Raw genomic sequence first — 23,971 nt, forward strand, 5'->3', positions numbered from 1 at the left:
TCCTTAACAGCCTTGCTCAGGCCTTGCAAGCCGAGGTCCGCGGCTTCCTTGAGCGAGTCCGTCCACCTCATGTTGGGTCTTCCTCTTTTCCTGCTGCCTTCAACTTTTCCTAGCATCGTTGTCTTTTCCAGTGACTCTTGTCTTCTCAGGATGTGACCAGAGTAGACGTACAAGGCTTATTTAGGTGAGGGACTGAGGCTAGCTTTTTGTAGTGATGACGGCAAGAGTTACCTCACATTTATTTTATACATGGCAATATAGTTTTTAAAAACATGGCAAGCAACTGTGAAGAGTTTAGTCAGTTGTGGTAGCAACAGTTAGGAGGTATGGTTGTTAAAACAAAAAAACCTGAAGGCTGGAAAATGTCCGGCTTTTAAATATGGGGGTTGGCTCCAATGTTCCCTCTAAGCTGTGGAGTCTTGTGAGCAAAAAGTCTTTTTTATTAAAATTTAAAATTTAGAAAACAGTCAGTAGCTATAAGCTGAAACAGCAGCAAAAAATAAAATCAGGAAGGGGGACACATTCACGATATCTGGGGAGTTTCCTTGATATAAGTGATGAACTTGTGGATGAGCAGGAGCGTTCAGCCTTGAAGCAAATGTGACAGCCTCAATTGATGTGGAAATACTCTTAATTGGTTCAGTGGATGCAGCCACTTATCACCCCCTGTTGTCAATATATTGCACCATCAACCAAACAGTAGCCCTTCATATTTTGGTTTTCTTATTTGTTCCCAGTCGAATTTGTCTATGTTCATTTTCTCTAATACAGGGTACCATTTATCCATGGGGCTAAGCTGGTGATACTCAACATGTGTAGTATTTGTCCAGGATGAGATTTTCTCTTGTAGGAAAAAATCCCAGACTTTGTGCAACCATTGTTGCATAGTTGGAATGGAATCTGCTTTCCATTTACTTGCTAACAATACTTTAGCAGCTATTAACAGAACATTGATTAGTTTTTTCTTAATGTGCCTGGAGTATGATGAAGTCTGTTTTGCGTTTCCAGGAACCTGAAGATGAAGTATTTCTTGCTATTGCAAAGGCTATGGAGGAAATGGTTGAAGACAGCGTCGACGGCTATTGGCTCGTCAGTAGCTTTGTGAACCTATTCAACAATAAATACAAGGACACTTTACCCCAACTGGTAAGAATGTATTTTCCCCCCTAGGTGAGAAGAGGGTTAATAAGATGATGGGTGTGCAGATTCCGTTGTGCTTATGCAAAGCTATTCTACGGATACGCATTGTGGGTTTGAGAATTGCACATATGCTCTTGGCAGGGGAAATGCCGTGCAGCACTATGGCAGCTTTTCTTTTTGCCTTTTGGGTATGAGGAATAAATTATTTTTCAGCTGTGTATTTTATTTGTATAGTTAAAAGATTTTTGTCCTACATTTCCACTCAGACAGGGCCCCGAAGGCAGTAAACAGTTAAATAGATTAAAAAATTAACTTTAAAAACTGTAGAAAAGCATATGATTAAAAACATAAACAGGAAGTAGGCTTAGTAAGGGAATGCCAGCCAAAACAGAAAAATCTTCACTTGCTGGAAGAAAACAATTGTAGAGGGGAATAGATGAATCTCCTTGGGGAAGGAATTTCACCATTTGGTGCCACAGCCCACAGCTGAGATGATGGGCCCCCTTTAGAAGCAGGGCCCCTCGAGATGCCTGTGTTTGAAGAAGAAGAAGATGAGGAGAAGAGATTGGATTTATACCCTGCTCTTCACCTTGGAATCTCAGAGCAGCTTACAAACTCCTTCCCCTCCCCCTCCCCACGACAGACACCCTGTGAGGTAGGCGGGGCTGAGAGAGCTCTTGACAGAAACTGCTCTTTTTCAAGAACAGCTCTTATCAGAACCATGGCTTGCCCAAGGTCATCCAGCAAGTGGCGGAGGAGTGGGGAATCAAACCCGGTTCTCCCAGATTAGAGTCCGCGCACTTAACCACTACCCCAAACTGGCTCTCTGGGGTTTTAAAACTGAGGTCCTCAGTTTGCGCCCTCATGTCTCCTGAAATGTCCCTTAGCATCTGCTCTACATAAAAGTGGTAGAATAAATCACATATTTTTCAATGTTTCCATGCTAAAACGTACCAGCAAAGTGCAAACAAAATAGTCACAGTGGAAATTGGGATAAACTAGAGCTTTCTTGTGTCAGTTATTACTTGTAGGGAGGGTTTTTAAAAAACATGGAGGGCTGTTCAGAATGTTGTCCATCATGTGTCCTCTCACCTGGAACCCTCACTCTGAAATCAGGATTCTACCATTTTGTTCTGCTGTATGTGTCAATTGAGTCTCGTGCTTGTAATGTCAGGCATCTCATGGCCAAAGCCTGCTGTTTCAGTGCGCTCTCTAGCCTACGTGCCAAGTGTGTGGGTGAAAGACCCGTTTACAGTAAGATGACTCTGTAGGGTTGCCGGGACCAGTGTTCCCTCTAAGCTGAGTTAGTGTGAGCTAGCTCACAGTTTTTGAACCTCCGGCTCACACATTTTTGTCTCAGCTCAGGAAGGACGGCTCCGGAGCAAACTAATTGATGCAGTAGCCAAATCGCTCACTCACAACTTTAATGCCAGTAGCTCACAAAGTAGAATTTTTGCTCACAAGACTCCACAGCTTAGAGGGAACATTGGGGGGACCTACCTGCGATCTGATGGGCGGCTCCTGGGTTGTGCCTGGTATCTTCTGCTGCACGGGTGGCGTTATGACATCACCCAGAAGTGACGTCATCGCATTGCCGATGTCGGCGGGTGACGCTCTAGTTTTTGGGCAGAACTCTATGGGGTTTTTTGCCTTCAAAACTATAGAGTTTGCCCAAAAACTAGAGCATCACCCCCCAACATCGGCAATGTGATGACGTCACTTCTGGGTGATGTCATCACGTCAGGGACGTTGCCCGGTGACGTCCCAGTTCAGGGGTGGGGCTTCCCCCACTGGCCAGCTGGCCAGGGGCGGATTGTAGCCCTGAAAATTGAGGGAATTCCCGCCCAGACAGGGGGTCTGGCAAACCTCTGGCTCTGAAAAGCAGCTCATACTGAGTTGAATGAATGCTGAGCTCCCACTGAATCATAATTTGGTTTGTTTGTTTTGTCCTTTCACAGTGTTTTTTATTAGCACAGCCAATAAACACTGAAATTTCTAGCAGCCCTTACAGTACAATTTAACCTTTTAACCACGTTATCTAACATGACATATTTTCCGCATGTGTCAGACTGAATCTCTTCTTATGATGAAGTTTTGTTTTCTCGCTATGAAACCCCGACTGTACGATTATTATTTGGTCTGTTTTGTCACTTCTCTTCCTGTTTCTCCTGCAGCCAAAATATCTGGAACAAACTTTGAGCCTTGAAGACAGCAGACTCCTAACGCATTTGAAATCGTGTTCAGCAGTGAGCCGACTTCCTTACAACCTCTGGTTTAGGAAGTGTTTTGCTGGGTGTCTACCTGAATCGAGCCTACAAAGGCAAGTAACTTTTTGTAGCGAAACAACCCCACTGGCCCACAAGTGCTGCTCCATTGGGCTGTCCAAGGTGACTAGGTGCTTGGGTGACCGTCCTGAGTCTCCGTCCAGTGACATACCACTCTCCCAGCTTATGGAAACCTTGGAGGGCTTCTCTCTTGCTTCTTATTTGGTATGATGCCACTAACTGGTCAGTTTAGGAATTACCCACCAAGCTGGTATTCCCAGCTTCCCTTCCGTGTTATTCTAAGACTCTGCCTAGTGCAGGGGTAGCTAAACTGCAGCTTGGGAGCCACATGCGGCTCGTTCACACAATCTAATTTAATGTGAATAAAAAGCAAATTTGCATATTTCCCAATAAAAATGTGTGTGTAATATTTGTTCATGTTTTGGAGCTTTCAAACATCTGGTGTTTATTTGTCTCCTGCTACCCATGGTCTGGTCACTATAGGGACTGCTTGCCATACCTTTGCACTCCTGTGGAAATAGTGATTTAGCAACTGACTGCCTCCCTGTCCCTGTCCCCCATTTTAAGTAGTGAGTTTGAATAGTAGAGGTCTAAGTGGTAAAGTGAACAACCACCAGCATTTGGAATAGTAAATAATTTATTAGAAGTAAAAAGTCTACACACATACTCGTAGCACAGCAGTGGACTGAGCAAGGAGTACAAGGGAAAGATGTAAATGTGTGATCCTCTGTCCCTTAGCCTTATACATGCCTTAGCTGATCTTGTTCTAAGAAGGTTTTTAAAGTTCATTTCCAGATTCCAGAATCTGATAGTGGGTGTGAAACTCAGTTACCCTAAGAATCTTCACTGTTTTTGTTTTTTTTAAATCAAGTTTTTGACTTTACGGTTGCCACGGTAGTCTTGAAAGGGACTTGGTGAAAGCTGAGATTCTTAATACGGTTCCTGTTGTTCCGAGTCTGAGGCTTCAGAGTCCTTCATAGTTCCTTGCTTGTCTCACGTCCAGCAGAACCAGAAAAGTTATACAAATTAAATACTTAGAACTTACGTAGATGGTAGAATTTGTCTTTTTTGATACAGAAAGTAGGTTGCCTTTTCAAGGAAACACACATGCACACACGTGCATCCTGAACTATAAAACTGGGGAGGTCAGTCCAAGCAGCTACAAGGGGGTCCCGAACGTGGTGCCCGTGGGTGCCACGGGGCCTGCCAACACCTTTTCTGGTGCCCACCAAATGTTTTTAGGAAGCTAGTGGGGCCAGGTAGGGCTTTTGTCTGGCACAGCGTCTGATTGACTATAGGAGATTTGATTGGCTATGCAGATTTTTTAAAATGTTACTCTGACATCAGCTGTCACCACAACACACAGAACTGCAGTGTGTTACTGACGTTAAGCTGTGGCAGCCATTCAGGTGCCTGTCTCTTCCTCTGAACTCAATAACATGCTGTGTCAGAATTCCAGATGTGCCCGGAGGCTCTAGAAGGTTGGGGACTCTGCGCTACAAAGTCCTGATCTTTCTCAAACAGCAGCATTTTTAAGGGAATTCAGGTGCCTGTCTCTTCCACTGAACTCAATAAGGGTACAATAGAATGTGTTGAATACCAGCGAAACAAACGTGCCAGTTATTCAGACTATGTCAGAAGTTCAGTACACTTTGAGATGCCATTCTGGTCCTGAAAACTACATCACTGAATATAAATCATATATGTAAGGATTTCCAGTTTTAACTCTCTGGCTGACTTCTCTAGGGTTTGGGACAAAGTTATCAGTGGTTCCTGCAAAATCCTCGTCTTTGTCGCTGTTGAGATTTTGCTGACTTTCAAAATGAAGTTGATGGTACTGAATAGTGCTGAGAAGATCGCCCAGTTTTTGGAAAACGTAAGTACGCTTTTTCTAATGCAGACTGAACAAAACCCAGGAGATTATATTTCTTTGTCAGATTTTTGGAGATTTTTGCTGGCAAGAGAAAGCTAGCTGTGCTTTACCCCATTTCAGCGTGTAAAAAGCTTTCAGACTGTTTAGCAGCTTGGCTTGGGCAGCAGAACGAGGCAGTAGAATTGTGAGACAATAGAAGGGACCTACATTTAAGATGCACATAAGCTGCGGTGGCTCAGTGGTTAAGACACTGAACTACAGGTTGGAAGGTCGGTAGTTCAGCAGTTCGAGACCCGAGTGCCACATGGCGGAATGAGCTCCCGTCTCTGGTTCCAGCTCCTGCCAACCTAGCAGTTCGAAATCAAGAAATTGCAAGTAGATAAATAGGTACCACTTCGGTGGGAAGGTAACAGAGTTCCGTGCACCTCTGTGTTTAGTCATGCCGGCCACATGACCATGGAAACGTCTTCGGACAGCGCTGGCTCTTCAGCTTGGAAATGGAGATGAGCACCACAACCCTAGAGTCGGATTCGACTGGCTTTCGAGCAAGGGAAACCTTTACCTTACATATAAGTGACCTTTTAAAATAGTCCCCTGAACAAAAAACTGAGCATAGCCAGGAGATTGTAGCCAAGCATGCTTTCTCCCAGATGTGTAAGGTTTTCTATTACTTGCAGTGAGTTTTTTTTACATGGAGGAATATTCTGAATTGCCCCCTTGCAGTGCAGTCCCAAGCCAAAGCAGGCTCCTGTAGGCTTTTATGACATTCCCTGCAGCTGCTGTGTGGATGTAAAAAGCAGGGAACCTGGAGCCAATTCAGTTTTTTTTTTTAATAAAAAGGCTCACATAGTTTGGCTGTCAGACATCACACCAAACTTGCAGCTTAGATCCCTTAACCATAGTTAGTTCCCTTAACCATAGTTCAGTGTGATGTCTGGACGGAGACCTTGACACAGAGAGTACTGCATCTTTCTGTGTTATAACTCTGAGGATGCCAGTCACAGCTACTGGCGAAATGTCAGGACCTACAATGCCAAGACCACAGCCACACAACCCGGAAAAACTACAACAGCTAAGGAGACGCAAAAACCCCCCCCCCCACCCCCGTGTTCAGTATGTTGCATATGAGCTGCACCTGAAATTCACATTGGAATGAGTGGGATCTGCAGTAATGCACAGCTTTCGGGAATGACTGCATAATAACCACGGCCAAGCCTAGATCGTTTGGTGTCTTCCCGTTCCCGTAAAGAATTTGAACACACATGAAGTTGCCTTCCACTGAATCAGACCCCTGGTCCATTAAGGTCAGTACTGCCTACTCAGACTGGCAGTCGCTCTCCAGCATCGCAGGCAGAGGTCTTTCTTGTCACCTACCGCCTGATCCTTTTTAGCTGGAGAAGCCAGGGATTGAACCTGGGACCTTCAGCATGCCAAGCAGATGCTCTACCACTGAGCCACCCCGTTTCTTTGTAGGCAGGCTTCCTTTTCTTTGGTGGGAACTCTGGAAGCTTGTGCTGTTGCATGTGGGTTTTTTTTTTACAGTTCCGCAGGGCCTGTGTTGTTGTTCAGTCGCACAGTCGAGTCCGACTCTTTGCGACCCCATGGACCAGATCACGCCAGGCCTTCCTGTCTTCCACCGTCCTCTGATGTTGGCTCAATTTCATGTTCGTTGCATCTATGACACTGTCTAACCATCTCATCCTTTGCCGTCCCCGTCTTCTTCGACCTTCAATCTTTCCCAGCATCAGGGTCTTCTCCAGTGAGTGCTCCCTTCTCATTGGGTGGCCAAAGTATTTGAGCTTCAGTTTCATTATCTGGCCTTCCAGGGAACAGTCAGGGTTGGTTTCTTTTAGGATTGACTGATTTGATCTTCTTGCAGTCCAAGGGACTCTCAAGAGTCTTCTCCAGCACCATCGTTCAAAAGAATCTATTCTTCGGCACTCGGCCTTCCTTATAGGAAGGGCCTGTAAGAGGGAGCTATTCCACCAGGCTTGGTGAGGCAGCAAACGTCAAATACCATCTGGCCCCTTCTTTTACCATCCTGTTACCATCTGATCATTTATTATAAGTAGGTCTTCAATTTTCGAGGACTCCGAACAACAGCCCCGCCTTGGTTTGTCGAGGATAGGGTACCTTCCGTCTGGAATCCCTTATGGGATTTAGCTCTCTCTGCTTTTAGCTGAATAATACCGGGATGCTATGGAAATAGCTTGATGTACTTTGAACACACATCGTTTTACGATGTTAAGATTTTATAGTTTTAAAGTCTGCTTTTATCGTTCCGTAACCCGTGTTGTCACCCGCCCTGAGCCCATTCGTTGGAAGGGCGGGATAGAAATTGAACCAAATAAATAAATACATTTCCGCTGCACTAGAACCAAATGGGAGATCAAATCAGTCAATCTTAAAAGAAATCAACCCTGACTGTTCCCTGGAAGGCCAGATACTGAAGCTGAAGCTCAAATACTTTGGCCACCTAATGAGAAGGGAGCCCTCACTGGAGAAGACCCTGATGCTGGGAAAGATTGAAGGTCAAAGAAGACGGGGACGGCAAAGGATGAGATGGTTAGACACTGTCATTGATGCAATGAACATGAAGCTGAGCAAACTCCAGAGGACGGCAGAAGACAGGAGGGCCTGGCGTGATGTGGTCCATGGGGTCGCAAAGAGTTGGACTCGACTGCGCGACTGAACAACAACAGAAGCAATTGGGATGCACATTGCCTAGTTATGTGCATACCATGTTATCACACTCTTACTTAAATGGTCGTGCGTAGTTCTGCAGAAAATTAATTCAGTTGGCATTCCACTTGATTTGCTCCTTATGGTAGGGAAGCAACAGGCCTTTAGATTGCTGCGCCAAAGATTGCTGGAGATCCGGAAACAAGTTTTGCACTCTCTCGCAAACAGAGCATGTTCCCCTACGGCAAAGGGTATACTGGGAGTTTATGGGGCTCCTGCTCCCCACTTATTCCGTATTAAGTCTCCTCAAGTCCGCAGAGCTTTTATGCTCGCCAGGATTAACGTTCTGCCGTCAGCAATCCTTCGTGGCAGAGTTTTGAGAACTCATCAGGAGAGATATTGTCCATGTAGGGCCAGATTCCTGAATTCGTATCTCATGTCTTGCTCTAAGAACATAAGAAGAGCTGTGCTGGATCAGACCAATCTAGTCCAGCATCCAGTCTCACCATCTAGTCCAGCATCCTGTCTCACACAGCGGCCAACAACAGGGCATAGAGGCTGGGGCCTTCCCCTGATGTTGCTACCGGGTTCTGGGATTCAGAGGCTTAGTGCTTCTGAATGTGGAGGTTCCCCTCAGTCACCATGGCCAGTAGCCGTTGATAGACTCATTCTCCATGAATCCATCTAATCCCCTTTTAAAGCTGTTTATTCCTATGGGTATGTTGTAGCTTTTATACTGAGTTCCATAATGAGCCCCCTCCCACATAAGTATCAGATGAGTGACTGCTCTTATATTTTTTTTATCTGACTGGAATCCTTATATTACCCATCAAGTTGCTAGGTATCTCTTAGCCATTATGAGGATCCATGGACTGGTTGTGAGTGATCATGAATAATTTTATCTGTATTCTATTACAGCTTATGATCCTATATTATTGTGCTTTCTGATTGGTTATGTAGTGTTTTAGATTGTTTAGTGTCTATACCAGGGGTGGCCAAAGTGCAGTTCGGGATCCACATGCGGCTTTTTCACGCAGTCTGATTTAATGTTAATAAAAAGCAAATTTGCATATTTCCCAATAAAAACGTGTGTGTGATATTCGTTCATGTCTCGCGGCTCTCAAACATCTGACGTTTTATTCTGTGTGGCTGCTACGTGAAACAAGTTTGGCCACCCCTCGTCCAGTGTTCCCTCTAAACTGAGTTAGTGTGAGCTAGCTCACTGTTTTTTAGCCTCCGGCTCACACATTTTTGTCTTCGCTCAGGAAGGATAGCTCCAGAGCAAACTAACTTATGCAGTAGCCAAATCGCTGGCTCACAACTTTAATGCCGGCAGCTCACAAAGTAGAATTTTTGCTCACAAGACTCCATAGCTTAGAGGGAACATTGCCCTGGTCTATACCAAATGCCTCATAAAGGTTCTGTACTGGCAATGCCTGTGGTATGCCACAGAACCCCTGTCCCACTGGTTAGGGCAAGAAATTATTACCTTGAAGCAACAAAATGCCTGTCTTTGTCTTTTGTAGGTACCTCAAGATAATACTGATGCAATTGTGAGCAAAGCCATTGAGTTGTGGCACAAACATTGCGGGACCCCTGCTCATTCGGTCTGAGTCCTCGCTGACCCCATGGCATAGGGTTTTGTGGGGGGGGTTGTATACCTTTCCCTGGTAATATTTGATTAAAATTATTTAAATATTGGTGATATGTTGTCATAATTAATTTCGATCTGTGGCTTCCACTGTCGGAATGGCTTGCAGTTTATAAACCTAGACAAGAGGGGCGTCGAATCCATGCGTGAGGCTGTGATTCTAGATACACTTAGTTTAAAATACGTCCCATTTAGCTCAGTTCAACATAATTTAAACGTGTGACCAGTAAAGATGGGCCTTCACATATTAACCATTGGAATCTGAACTGTACTGTAACTAATTTTTTCAGTTGCTTGAAATTCGGTTGCTTGAAAAGTGACATTTGGAAATCCCAGTGGAAAATGTTCTGGGCCTCGCGGTCTACTTTTTAGAGGTGCGCAAGTCAAGAGAAACGGGCAGGGCAGCAAAGGGAGAACATGACTCAGCAGATACGTTTTCCAAGGGATAATTACGTAATTAATTGTCGTATGGCGCTGTGTGTGGTATACCTGTAGACAGAGTACCAAGTACGTGGCTGTAGGGTACAAATTCGGCACTGATAACAGCAAAGCACGTCCTGGGTCATTGTACTCTTATTTTGGCCGGGTCATGTGGTTTCTGAGAGTCTTCTTTCGTACCTGTTTTGATCTGGATCAGCACGTACAGGTCTTTTCGCCGACAGAGGTATACTGTCACAAAGTGTCGAATCCTTCCTTAGTTAAGTTGTGGGTTTCTCTTGAAGTGTGCCAAAGTTGCCTCTTTTTAGTGGATGCTAGTAGAGGGTTAGGAGCTGCGGTGGCTCAAGTGGTTAAGACGCTGAACTGCAGGCTGTGGAAGGTCAGTATTTCAGGAGTTGAGACCCGGGTGCCGCATGAGTGAGCTCCCGTCTCTGGTTCCAGCTCCTGCCAACCTAGCAGTTCGAAATCAAGAAATTGCAAGTAAATAGACAGGGACCACTTCGGTGGGAAGGAAACAGCGTTCCGTGTGCCTTGGTGTTTAGTCATGCCAGCCACATGACCACGGAAACGTCTTCGGACAGCGCTGGCTCTTCGGCTTGGAAATGGAGATGAGCAACCCTAGAGTCGGACTTGACTGGGAACCTTTACCTTTAGTATAGGGTTGCCAAAATAACCGGCAGGAAAAAAATGTTCTGTCCCCTTAATAGAGGTTCAATGGGATGCGTGCCACAAAGAGCCTCACCTGCCCGTTTCCACACACTGAGCCTCTATAAAAGGATGTTATTCCAACCTGATGTTTGCAGAATATTGTCCTCCTCTCGCAGTTTGTTCTCTGGAGTGCAGCTGAGAAGATGGGATGCAAGGTTTTTAAATAAATGTGAATCTTTTCAACAATTTACTCTGACATTTAGGAAAACTGGCAAGATTAAGATTTTTAAATCTATTCCCGCCCCCCGCCCCCGTTCCTCGTCCATCTGAATGTGGGATGGGGGAGCTTCTGCAGGTGTTATGCTGTGGATTGCTTGCTGATTCGGAAAGCATCCGTAATGTGGTCAGGGGATACCCCGGGAATGAGTCCTGCCCTTGTTTTGGGAGCGCGAATGGGAGAAAAGGGCCTTCCTCTTCTTCCACCCGCAGTTTTAATTAATGCACGCGCTCTGTTTCAAGAAGTTGCCTGACTCATGACTCACAGCCAAAGTGCCAGACTACTAAAACAAAGCCTCTCTTTTCTGGTATACTGTCACTCCTTGAGGGCGCTGCCGTGCTGAAATTTTCACACACACACAAACAAAAAATAGCACTTTTAGACCAGTGTTTCAAATGCAGAGAGAAGCCTTCCCTGGCCTCCAGAAGTCAATCGAACTACCATTTAAATGTCAGTGGAAGGTTCATCCCTGTTCGGCCTGTTATACATAGGAAGAATGGGGTTGTAAAGAAGGTCTCTTGTTCAATCATTCTAAAGCATGCTCTGTAGTCAATAACTTCCCGCTGGGGTGTAGAGAGAGAAGCGGACTGGCCCGAAGGAGAGCCTTAGTGGACCCCCCATTGGTGAAAAGATCATGTGACATTTCCTATGCAAACAGCTGAGGCCTAGGACTTCATACAAAGGCACAGTCTCCTCTGAAGAGTGAGACAGGTTTAAATTCTTCCCATTCCCCTTGCCCTAAAAGACTGGCTAGGTCTGCTGCCTTGTTTAGAGCAGTCTTTATTGATGAGATCAGGTTGTCCTCACTAGAAGAAGAAGAGAGTTGGTTTTTATGCCATTTTCCTCTATCTTAGAAGAGGAGATTGGATTTATGCCGTGCCCTCCACTACCTGAAGGAGTCTCAGAGCGGCTTACAATCTCCTTTCCCTTCCCCTCCCCACAACAGACACCCTGTGAGGTGGGTGGGGCTGAGAGAGCTCGTGAGAGAACTGCTTGTGAGAGAACAGCTCTGAGAGAACTGTGACTGACCCAAGGTCACACCAGCATCTGCATGTGGAGAAGTGGGGACTCAAACCCAGTTCTCCCAGGTTAGAGTCCGGGCTCCTAACCACTACACCAAACTGGCTCTCTCAAGGAGTCCCAAAGCAACATACACTCGCCTTCCCTTCCTCTCCCCACAGCACAGCAGTCACCCTGTGGGGTAGGTGGGGGTGAGAGAGTTCTGAGAGAACTGTGACTGGCCCAAGGTCACGCTTCATGTGGAGGAGTGGGGAATCAAACCCAGTTCACCAGATTAGAGTCTGCCGCTCTTAACCACTACACCATGCTGCTCTCCACCACCTTCGTCTGGCAGACTAGTCTGGCAACTAGAGAGAACGTCTTGTGCAAAGCACCATCAAGTTGCCGCTGACTCAAGGTGACTCAGTAAGGTTTTCGGGGCAAGAAATAAACAGGTGGCTTGCCGTTGCCTGCCTCTGCAGAGCAAGCCTGGACTTCCTTGATTGTTAGCCACCAGATCCCTCCTGTAGAAGGGCAGTCTTATTCAAGTCACCTCTCTTTCTTTTAATATTGCCCACAAAATAATGTGTGTGCTGTACAGCCTGGCTTAGACTTGGGGGACCAAGATGGACCTGGAACAAGCAAAATGGATGCTGGTTAGAGACAAGCCCGGGAAACTATTTTGGGAAGGTGACTCTGGGTTGTTAGCAGATCTCTCCCCACCCCTAAAAAGAGATACTTAATCTCATCAATTGGATTCTCAGGAAACAATACCCTTCCCTTGCGTAACCACATCACACCTGGTCACACTTCCCTTGCCTACTTACCCTAATTAATAGGCTATTCATCTGGCTGGATAGCCTCTCATATCCTGTATTTAAGGGTCAGCAGAGAAACACACCTTTAGTTTACATTTAGCAATCTCATCAGGAGAACATTAACACTTTCAGTTTATACCAGACAAACTCATCAAGCCCCATTAGTTACATTCATGCAAACTATCACGAGGTTCCCTTGGTCTTTGTCCATCCATGGGAAAGCCATCGAATCTCTTCCAACACATTATTTTATCCCGTCAAGCCAATCATGGTATTGTTTTAGCAGCACACACATCAGCATTGCCTTGGGCTACATTTTTCCTATAAAAATGGCACATTCTGCCCCATGCAGTGTGTGTGTGTGTGTTTTTTCCTGGATCCAAACCTCACACTCGAGACGCTGGACGTTTCGTCTTTGTTCTTCTTCGGACTTTGTCTTCTAGATAGTAGGGTAAATATCACCCATCTCCCAATCTTTATCCTCACTATTCTATTTTATCTTTGTTAGCTTTGTACATGAGTTTCCCGCTGTGCTCTTTTGTACGTTTTGCTCTTTTATTTCTTTTTAATTAAAATCCTTATTTAATTTGGACTGGTTTATTTTGAGAGTTCTCTAAGGAAGAAATCCCCATAAACATTGGTCGAGATCTCGCTAGTTACCCTCCTCTTGCAAAGCTCTGTCTCCTTTGCTAATTCCCCCAGTCGAAAGGAAACTGCCCCCTTTGGTAACATGGTGGTCTCCCGTCCAAGTACTAATCCAAGCCAACCTTGCTTAGCATCTGAGGTCTGACAAAATCAGGCCAGCCCAGGCCATCCTCTGTATCCTCGACAAATGTGCAAAACCAAAAAGATCCCCATTGCATTTTTGACCCAGCGCTGCCACCTTCACATGATCTGTCCTTCCAGCGACATGACAGGAGCCCGTTCGACAGGATGCTAGAAAAGATCTGGAACTTGTAGCCGGAGGGCATTGTTGCCGTCTAGGACTGGATGCCATTTGCCTCTGGAACTTTTAGCCGGAGGGCATCGTTGCCGTCTAGGACTGGATGCCATTTGCCGGCACCTCATCCTTTACACTACAGCATTTAGGAATAAACAAACACAAGATGGAGTCAGAAAGAAAACAAGAGAACAGGGCCTTTTTCTTTTAAAATGAATTTTTTTTTTTTTTAAGAAACTGCATACATCGGAGACAATTTAAATACCATGCAGTTTCAATATGTACAAAACCCTAAGACACAGGGATCCAGTTTTAGTTTCCTCTAGGTATTTACATTTTGTTCTGGATTCTTTTTTTTGTCCTCATACAGCCATCATCTGTTAAATTACAATACTGGAAGAGCACAGGCTTGACTGTCACCACATCCACTCCTATACAAAGACAAAACTATGTACATACACTTGACTTGGAGAGGAACCAGACGAATGCACGGGGTCTGGAATAAACAATGAGGCGGGGGTGGGTGTGAACAGGCCAATACGGCCTTTCGTTGTTTTCCTGTTTATACAGTTATTAAGGTGAAGCCGTCTGAGCAGGTTGGAGGAAGGGGGGGGGAGATTCAACCCTGTTTGCCATTTGCAAGGGCCATACGGGTGCCCTTTTAAAAATCACAATCCTTTTCATGAATAGCGGGAGGAGGAAAACGTTTTGTTCACAGAATAAAGGAAATTGCAGGTTGGTGTGCGATAACCCCCATCTGCATTTGAATAGAGGCCTATCTGAGCAAATACAAAAGTTCCCGCTGCTTGTGCTGGAAAGGGGGCCTCTCCTACGCGAAAGAAACTAATTTCTCCTACGCAGGCCCTAGTGAAATGAACGGGAAACTGGGCAAAAGGAAAGTCGGTTGCTTTTGCTAATCTCAGTATATTTCAGGAAGGAAGGGAGTCGCATAGGAATTAATAGAGAAGTCTGCTAAAGGTTCCCAGCCATTGGACCAAGATGGATTTAGCTGACTGACCATTCTCTAGAAAGATTATGCAGCCTTGCAACATCAGACATTTTTATGTAAGGGACAAATCTGCATTTAGAAGTACACTAGAGGGACTCTCCCCATTTACTAATTCATTCTGGAAGCGGGTAAAGTGTTTTGCTTATATTGTTTTGCAATTGTGTAGAAGAGACACTCACCGACCAGCTTTTCTGTATATGCAACCCTTTTCTATACAATGAACCAGCTGGGAGCAGAAAAGAAGAGATTATACATTACACTTTCTTCACTTGGCGGTGGGCACCAAGGGCAAGGTAATGCGCAGAATTACTTCCAAACTTGCATCTTAAAGTAGGGGGAAATGTATGTCCGCATCTAAATGCGGACACAGATACATGGGGATATCGCTCAGCTGAGCCCTGTGTTTTGACCATATGCAAAATAATATGGTGAATATGTCCCCAGATAGCATGCACTGCAAAAAAACAACAACCCTAATGTGGGGAATGAAACCGAAAACTAACTAATTGCCCATCCCAATTGTAAAGTAATATTGTCAGAAATATGGAGGAAGAGGGAATATTTGTGTAAACTAATTGCATCATCAGCCCAACCCAGCAGAACAGCGAATAACACCTTCCCTAAAGTCCTTCCTATGTAGGGTTGCCAGGTCTGGGTTGGGAAATACCTGGAGACTTTGGGGATGGATCCAGGAGAAGGCGGGGTTTGGGGAGGGGCCTCAGCGTGGCACAATGCCAGAGAGTCCACCCTCCAAAGCAGCCATTTTCTCCAGGGGAGCTGATCTCTGTCAGCTGCAGATGAGTTGTAAAAGCTGGAGATCCCCAGGCCCCACCTGGAGGCTGGCAACCCTATTCCTATTAAATACTTCTCTTGCAATTCTGGTATGCTACGACAGAGGACTTTTCTGTATTCCCATTTTCCTCACTCGTGTGTACCTGGTGCTTCCGTGTGTGTATGTATGTGTCTGGTCCACACACACGTGTATTGCTCCCTCTAGTGGTCAATGTGATGTTACATGGGTTTATGTCCAGCATAAACCCCTGCAGTTTAAATCAGCATGGAGAGAGCTTGTGGCTGGGAAGGAGAGGGGGGGGGAGTGCTGGCAACCCGAGGGTGAAATTGTCCCCTTCTTCCTCTTCTATCAGCAGAGCTCAGCTCATGTGAGAGGCCAGAGGCAGGAATTTCACCCCCTTCCCCCTGCTCACCACAGTCACCCCCAACGGGTACAGAGAATCTGAGAATAAACTTTCCTGGGGTTTGAAATGGTTGCTGGAGAAAGGGGGAAAGACGGGAAGATCGTCTACGGTCCGTGCCTTCTACTGACGGATTGCGGTATCTAACCCACTAAGAGTAACCCTGCTCCTGTCAACCCATTTGATGAATAGTGGTAGGGTAATCCATTTTTTTTCCCCACAGGCTTTTTCCTGGTATGGTTCTTCTAGGAGAAACGGAACATGCTGTCAACTTCCTAGGATCCCATACGTATCTGTTCACATTTCGTCTCTCGTGGTCAGGGTTAACACAAACATCACTAGCCAGGTTCGTTTTACTCTCGTTCTGGGTGAAGGTTTTATATAAACTAAAGAGATCCTGGTTTCAAGAGTCTGACAATCCCTGAGTGGAACTGGGGAGAAATTTCACGGGTCGAGGAGAGAATGCAGAAGGGCTGGTGTTCTGCTGTAAAAGAGAAACCATGCTTTCTTTACAAACTTCCTAAAGTAAATGAACTTTCTTTAGTATTCATTTTTACTACGTCCTTACAATAGGGATTAAATCTGAGAATTAGTAGTACCAGGGCTATTTTTGGGCAGGAACGCACAGGAACGGAGTTCCGGCTGGCTCCTGAGTTGGCCACGCGCAGCAGGAACTCATTAGCATAATAGGCCACACCCAACAGCAGAAACTCGTTAGGATTGGCTACATTAGGGGTGTGTGGCCTAACATGCAAAGGAGTTCCTGCTACAAAAAAGCCCTGGGTTTTGACAACAAACAAGGTAAACAGAATAACAAGCAAAAGGTGGGTGTGGCTGGATGAGCACACTTTTGGTAACATGGGGGTGCGGCCTAATGGGCTAATGAGCTGGCCTGACAGGGGTGTGGCCTATTATGCTAATGAGTTCCTGCTGGGCTTTTTCTACAAAAAGAGCCCTGATACCCTTTCAGTAACAATTTGTTTGGGATATGAGCATAGCTCAAGAATCAGTTACCGAAGGAGAAAAAGGCATCAAATGAACAAAGTTTGAGTCCGGTGGCATCTTTGAGACCAACCAAGTTTTATTCAAAGTATAAGCTTTCGTGTGCAAGCACACGAAAGCTTATACTTTGAATAAAACTTGGTTGGTCTCAAAATCAAACTTTGTTCTGTTGTTTCAGACCAACACGGCTACCCCACCTGAATCAGGCATCAAATGAGTTTAACTTGGATCCAGAAACTATCTGAATGCTGGTGGGCTTAGCCAGGGGGCTTTAATGGACTGAGTCGGTAACGAGTTCTAGGATGCAAGGGACCTGCCCCCTACACCAGTTAAAAGAAAAGAGCCAATACTTTAAACGAACCTTCCCCATCTCTGGCTTTTTGCTAGACGCTTTGGTTCTCAGTACCACGCACATTGCCGAACCATTCAAAGCAGCACGTTTTGTTATTTACACCGGTAACAGATAATGTTCTATGTAACAGAACCCCCTGCTCTTTAAGTAATCCCACGCATGCAGAGTAAAACGGGCCCTACGCAGATCTTCAGGTCGTTTCTTCTCTGCTTTGCAGTGCGCACACAACCACCTGCCTCTACGCCGAGGTAAGACACCCATATCGATCTGGTTACTCGGCACAGCTGCCCTGCCATCTAACCTCCACACAGAGGCCTGTAGGACCATGAAGGGCCACACGGGACAGGAGGCAGCCCGACTCATTCTGTCTGTAAAGCTAAGCTTGCTACCTGACATCCCTGTATCTGTAATTGTTTCAAGAATTGTTTGTTCCCCCCAACCCCCTGCAAAGAAGTCAACTGAATTAAAGAGATGTACAGTGAAGAATTCTCCATTGTTCCCCTTACGAAACAAAAGGGTGACAGCCGACCAGCCAAAGGTCCTCCAGGGACGATTCCCACAAAGTGTCCAAGTAGGTAGGTTCATCAGAGTGGGTCTTTGCCCTTCTCATCTTTCTAAGGTGCTCTCAAACAGAAAGAAGTGTTTGGTAGAACGGTGTTGACCCAAAAAGGTGGTAGGTCTGGTTGAAGCTTTTGTCCAGCATGTCCGTGCCCACGTTCATATCCGGGGGTCAACACCAAGTGCCTCAGGTTTTCTTTGGAGTCAGAAGACAGTTGCTTGGAGGAATAAGGGGGCTGAAGAAAGACAGTCTTGTATGAATGGCTGGTCTTAGATAAGAATGGCAAATTCACACCGCGGAGTTGTAAATATAAATGCCAACGCTTGGCCTAATTCTTCCTATGGTTGGTTTCAGTTACCACAGGTCTTGTGATCGGTTTTTCCTCTTCTTTTCCCCCCGTCTTGATTTTCGTGATTTTATTTAAAAAGGCAGTTCAGAAGATTTACACTGTACGTAACCGAGAAGAGAACAACACCAGCACTTATGGTTCTTTCCAGTTACGTTTTAACGCTGGCGTAGTACTCACACGGAAGTAAACTAAGGTCTATGAAACCTAAAGGGAAATGAAGGGGAAAAAAAGGAGAATGAATTTTAAATAATCTGCGGGTTTTTCACATATACGGACACAATCAGAGATGTGGCCGAATAAGACCAACAAAAGCTATGGTCCTCGTAGCGCTTTCTTAGTATCCATGGAAACAATAGCTGTGGACTCCACAAAACCCAATGAGGTTATAGTTCCGGTACAAATATTACCCAGTGAAGTCACAACAGGCCTGTGGTTTGGACTATGGGCCACAAGAATATGACTCCATCCTGCATTCCTGTGAATTTCTTGTGCTGCTCACAGAAATATGAGACCCAGATGGTATAGGCATGCACAGAGAAGCCAACAGGGCAACAGGGTTGCTTCATGTGATACAACAGAGGTGCATCACCTGAGGGGGAAACGTGATTTTTCCTCACAACTGGAATCTACATTTCCCCCCACAGGAAGATACATGACTTCCTTTTTTTGCCTGTTATGACTTGTGGGTGAAAGGAATTGCATGTGCTGGTGAGATCCATAGAGTGCTCTGGAATTTTTTTTTGAAAAGGTGGGCCTGATTCCACAGTTCACGATGGATCCTTGCACTTGAAACACTCACTAAAAAGCTGATGACCAAACAGCAATGAAAGGCAAGAAAACTGAGAAGGGATTACCTATTAAGTCATAATTCATATCAGGCAGGACAGGGGAGAAGAAGAGCTTCCATAAGAACATAAGAACATAAGAGATGCCAATGTTGGATCAGGCCAAAGGCCCATCCAGTCCAACACTCTGTATCCCACAGTCGGGAGAAAAAGAGCTTCCATACCCTGTTCCTGGCAAGAGGGAAGTTTACACCGTGATGTCCAAAGTCAGACTGATTTACCCAGATTACCCAAATGCCATGAATTCCAATTATAACAATCCATTACAGTCATTTCTGGGTAAATCCACACAATTCGCATGGAGGTTGTACTGCAACATGGCAAAAAATATTTTGTATCTCAGTCAGGCGGAAGAGCCCTTGTTAACTTTCCAAGGAATCATTTTATCAGCCACACTAGAAAAGCAACACAGGCACCTATTACTGTGCATGGAAGTCATTACCATAGTAACACAAAGAGCTCATTTTGTTCTTCATGATTGATTCATAATAGTGTTTGAAAGGACTGCCTTTTTGAAATGTTGCGTGCTTTTAACGCGGGTCTCCATGAAGAAACAATCAAAACAACTGATTGTTTCCGAAGCTGATCAGCCAGCCGTCTTGATGTCACAACTGTAATAAAAATTGGGTTCAAAAATGAAACACGAGCCCATTCTGCACTGACCGCTTACTCCAGAGAATCCAAGCAGTGAAGCCTTTAAGCTTGACTTCGGATGTGTTTGACTGCCGCTCACACCATTCTTTTTTTCTCCGATGTATTCCGTGCATTTATTTTGCATTTATTCTGCACCGACAACCCAAAACTGCAGTTTTTCTTAATTGGGGTGGGAACGTCAACTTGTGACATGGGTGGCGTCCAATGGTTTTTAAAAAATTTAAAACAAGGAGGTGCCGTTGCAATGCCAGGCTTCTGGAGACTGCCAAAATGGTTCTTCCCCCAAAATTTCTCCACTGAAGCATTAAACGGAAAAATGTTTTCAAAGCCTTCCCATCCCAGTGTCTCTCTGTCTTTGCATGTAACGCCAATTTCATACCGTGCTGACGATCCCCCCCTTATTTTTGCTTGTTTGTCCATCCCCGTTCCACCCCTCGCTCCTCTGTGCCCGTTGTCGCCTCTTGCCACCAACTCAAGAGGCTTCTTAGGCACCGGTATTGCCTTTGTGCCCTGGCAAGGTAGCCACTGCCGCTGTGCCCCGGTGAGACAGTGACTGGAGGGGTAGCAGGTCCCGGCGGGAGCCCGAGCAGAGGTTCACCAAGGGCACCCGTAGGCAGAGGGCCCGGGCAGGTGGTGGGGGCGACCAACAAGAGAGCAGCTGCTGAGGTTCCCAAGCAGAAAACTGCCCCTTTCCCTTGGACCCTTTCCTCAGGTGACAGTATGGACATGATGCAGATCCCTTAGAAGCTGCGGCTTCCCAGTTGGGTGGGAAAGAGGTGCCAGGGGACTGGAGCTCCTGGGTGGCTCCCATGAACGCTGGGTGGGGCTTGGCTTTTGCCCCTTTACTCCCACGTGAGGCACTCAGGGCAGTCTGTTTCTTAGCAAGGGGAAGCAGCAGCAGGAGGAGTGAGGCTGCATCAGGAGGCACCACCGCTGCCAGCCCCTGTGAAGCTCACTTTTCTTTTTGCCAAGATGTAGTGGATTCTCTGTTTGTGTTATCAGCAACAGCGAAAAATGGAAACACTGTGGCTGATAACATTGCTCGCTACAGCCAGAGAAGCTGCTTGCTTCTGGAGACTGCCAAAATGTCCCCACCCCCAACATCGTTCACTGCAGCATTAAAGGAAAAAACGATTCAAAAGCTCTAGGCTTCCCATCCCAGTGTCTGTATCTCTTTACATGTCTTGTCAATTTCATTCCATGCTGAGATACCCCCCACCTTTATCTGGTTTGCATGCAGCACTGAAATCCTTTTTGTTTTTTGCACTGGAGAGGCTTCTGTTTGCCTGCTCTCCATTTCTCCTTTTAAGTCCATACCAGCAGGGAACTAAATCTTGCATAGCTCCTAGCAAACTTTCCCCCATCATTTTAGAAGAAGAAGAGGAGGAGGAGGAGATCGGATTTATACCCCGCCCTTCACTCGGAGTCTCAGAGCAGCTTACAATCTCCTTTCCCTTACCCTCCCCACAACAGACACCCTGTGAGGCAGGTGGGGCTGAGAGAGCTCTGAGAGAACTGCTCCTGAGAGGACAGCTCTGACAGAACGTGTAAGTGACCCAAGCTGCATGTGGAGGAGCGGGGTCTCATACCCGGTTCTCCCAGATTAGAGTCCGCGCTCCTAACCAATATACCAAACTAGCTTCAAAGCTTTTCCATCCCAGTGTCTCTCTGTCTTTACATGTAATGTCAATTTCAATTTTAAGTTGTTTTTCTTCTGCAATCATAAAGCCTCCTTTTGCTAGACTAATGAGCTAATATATATATATATATATATGAGGGGTGTTATGTATGGACAGGAGGTTATGCATTTACATGCACTTGCCTAGGATACGGTTCTATATGATATTAGGCTGGAGCTTCAGGCACAAGCTCCACAGGCACCAAGGTAATGTAAACCTGGCTGTCGGATTGGTCCCTGTGTGAGACAGACCAATCCAGGGGACTCTGATTCTGGCAGGAACGAATCCCATTGGTCCCAAGCCGGCAAAGGTGATTTATTACATTCTTACACTGTAATGCTGCAAGTAGGCCTGAGCTTCTGACAGCCAGTGCACGTCCTGATTAGCTGCTTTGCACAGTGGGCCAATCAGAGCATAGGAATGGTTCTGTAGGGAACAACACCCATTGGCTGTTATGTACACATTGTGATTGGTTGTTAGCTGTTTTGGGGGGCGTGGTTTGGACCATTCAAATCATATATAAGTCAGTTTGGGTTCTACGTCTTTTGGTCTTGAAGTCTCTGTCTATTCTTGCAGTTCTATGAGCCGAATAAAATGGAATCACTTGATTAAGAGCTGCCTCAATCTCAGTTCATAATAAGGGGAAAATGGGGGTTGTACTCCGATGAAGGGGGAAGGATGGCGGAAGGTGCCGGGTGGGCAAAAGGACCTCAATGTGGTCAACGGACATGCACATGTGAGAGTGACGGGAATGCAGAGCGATAACAAAAACCCAATGGACATGTATCGTGAAAGTGAGGCAAAACACCAGTGCATAATAGGCTACAATCAAAAGTAGTCCATAGTAGGCCACCAACTAGGACCAGGGTCAAGCGGGTCGACCACAGGAATCAAGTCATAAAAGAGCTCAGGATTGGGGTTAAACCTGTTGTTGAAAACACCACAGGGACTCCTGTGATATTTACCATCCTTTTATCTTTTAAGATTACTAAATGACAGGTGAGCTTGTGAGAAAACCAAACCTTATCGTCTGATATTTGCAGGAAATCAAAGAATGGGATGCTGGCCGATGTCTTACCACTCCAATCCACTAAGTTTGGAGCCTTTCTCTATCCTAAATAGCCTTAAGTGACTAATCCTCCAGAGGAATGCAGGGTTAAAACTTGGCTGAGCAGTGTGGAAGGATACACACTGCCATTCTGCAGTGCCTTTGGAATTGGCCCGTAGCTACAGTGGGGCTACTGGGGGCTCTAACACCTTCCTTAAAGGCCCCCCTTTTCTTAAGGACCCCGCACGTGCCCCTCTCCTTCCCCTTCTGCAAGACTTAAAGGGCCCTTCAGCTGATCGGTGGGCCACGTGCTCCCTGCTGATCAGCTGAAGGCCCCTTTAAATCTTGTAGGAGGGGCGGTCGAGGGATGCGCACCACCCTCCTTCATTATGGCAAATAATGGCAGCCCCACCCAAAAATATTTTTGCCCCACAAGCCACAAAAACTGAAACCCAGCAGGATCGAAGGCAACATGCTTGAGAATCTCACATCCACATGCAAGGTTGGTGTCAAGGGTTGGCGTGACAACGCAAGGCTCTTGGCCTGCCCCTCTCACCAGATTGCATCAAAATTCCCAGCAATGACACTGGGGTCTCTGTGGAAATCTGTTCCCTTGGGGAGTTGTGCCTGGAAGAGAGAAATGGTGTGTGGCTCTTTCACGCTCCTCTAAGGCCCCCCCCCCTGTTAGTGTTCTTTTGAGCAGCAAAATAAAAGGAGGGGGGAAGGAGAAAAAACGTCAACCCAGGAAAACCAGGTAACCAAAAGAAGCTGCCCCCCCCAGAAAAGCCTAATAACACGATAAATTCTAATGGGTTACAATATGACAAATTAGCAAAGCTTTAATGAATTACAGGCAATAAATAATTTAAAAAATCCCATTAAAACCAAACGCATTTCAGCCGCAAGGCCTTCCTCAGCTAAATTATTAAAATACACACCATAAAGTAGAAGTATTCAAAACACAACCTACAACATCTCTGACCTAAGCTTTAAAATCTGAAAAAAGAGGAAATGGGGTGGGGGGTGGGGAGAAAAAGGATCATTTGGATTAACTATTGAGTGAGACACGTATAGCTCCCACTCTGGACATATTTCGTGGCTTCCGGTATTTAGACTAGATCAGGATGTTTTGTTTTGTTTAAAGTGAGGGGGATGAATTCTGATTCGGGGAAGATGTCTGGAATATGAAGCCCCCCTTAACTTGAAAAGCCCCACCCGGTTTTAAGTCGGGGCCACTTCCCTTCAAATCCAGATCCAGCTCAAAATATAGCTCCACATCATTCACCCGTACTAACCAGTACTTTCTGCCAGTTCCGTTCCTTTCCAAGCCGAAAAAAGATAGAAAAGAAATTTGTCAAGGGGAAGGGGCTAGCCAGTGAAAGGAAGGTCACTGGGCAACCAGTGGCGATTCCAAAACACTGGAGATATCTTACGCAGGGGCAGATGGGGAAGTCAAGATGGCCCCAGAGGAAGTCAGACTGTAGGGCAGGCCTGTAGCTAGGATCCCCCCCCCCCCGGTGCATGATACAG

The 23,971-nt window shown here is 45.8% G+C and overlaps 2 protein-coding genes across 2 annotated transcripts in view; one reads left to right on the plus strand and one right to left on the minus strand.

Annotated features, from left to right (window-relative positions):
• Window positions 1-1,008: 1,008 nt before the first annotated feature.
• On the plus strand, window positions 1,009-9,638 carry LOC107125654 (TBC1 domain family member 7-like; the record flags this gene model as incomplete). Its single annotated transcript, XM_015429099.1, has 4 exons — window positions 1,009-1,146; window positions 3,315-3,460; window positions 5,172-5,301; window positions 9,507-9,638. Coding segments are annotated over 4 exons (501 nt in total), but the record flags the coding sequence as incomplete, so codon positions are not given.
• Window positions 9,639-20,631: 10,993 nt separating this feature from the next.
• PHACTR1 (phosphatase and actin regulator 1) overlaps window positions 20,632-23,971 on the minus strand; it is a 233,509-nt gene continuing 230,169 nt past the window's right edge. Inside the window, exon 12 of the mRNA XM_015429100.1 lies at window positions 20,632-20,700. Coding sequence (XP_015284586.1) covers window positions 20,632-20,700 — 69 coding nt within the window. The remainder of the gene's footprint in view (window positions 20,701-23,971) is intronic.

Source organism: Gekko japonicus, unplaced genomic scaffold, assembly GCF_001447785.1.
Source record: "Gekko japonicus isolate JY-2015 unplaced genomic scaffold, Gekko_japonicus_V1.1 scaffold1913, whole genome shotgun sequence".
Taxonomy (NCBI): Eukaryota; Metazoa; Chordata; class Lepidosauria; order Squamata; family Gekkonidae; genus Gekko; species Gekko japonicus.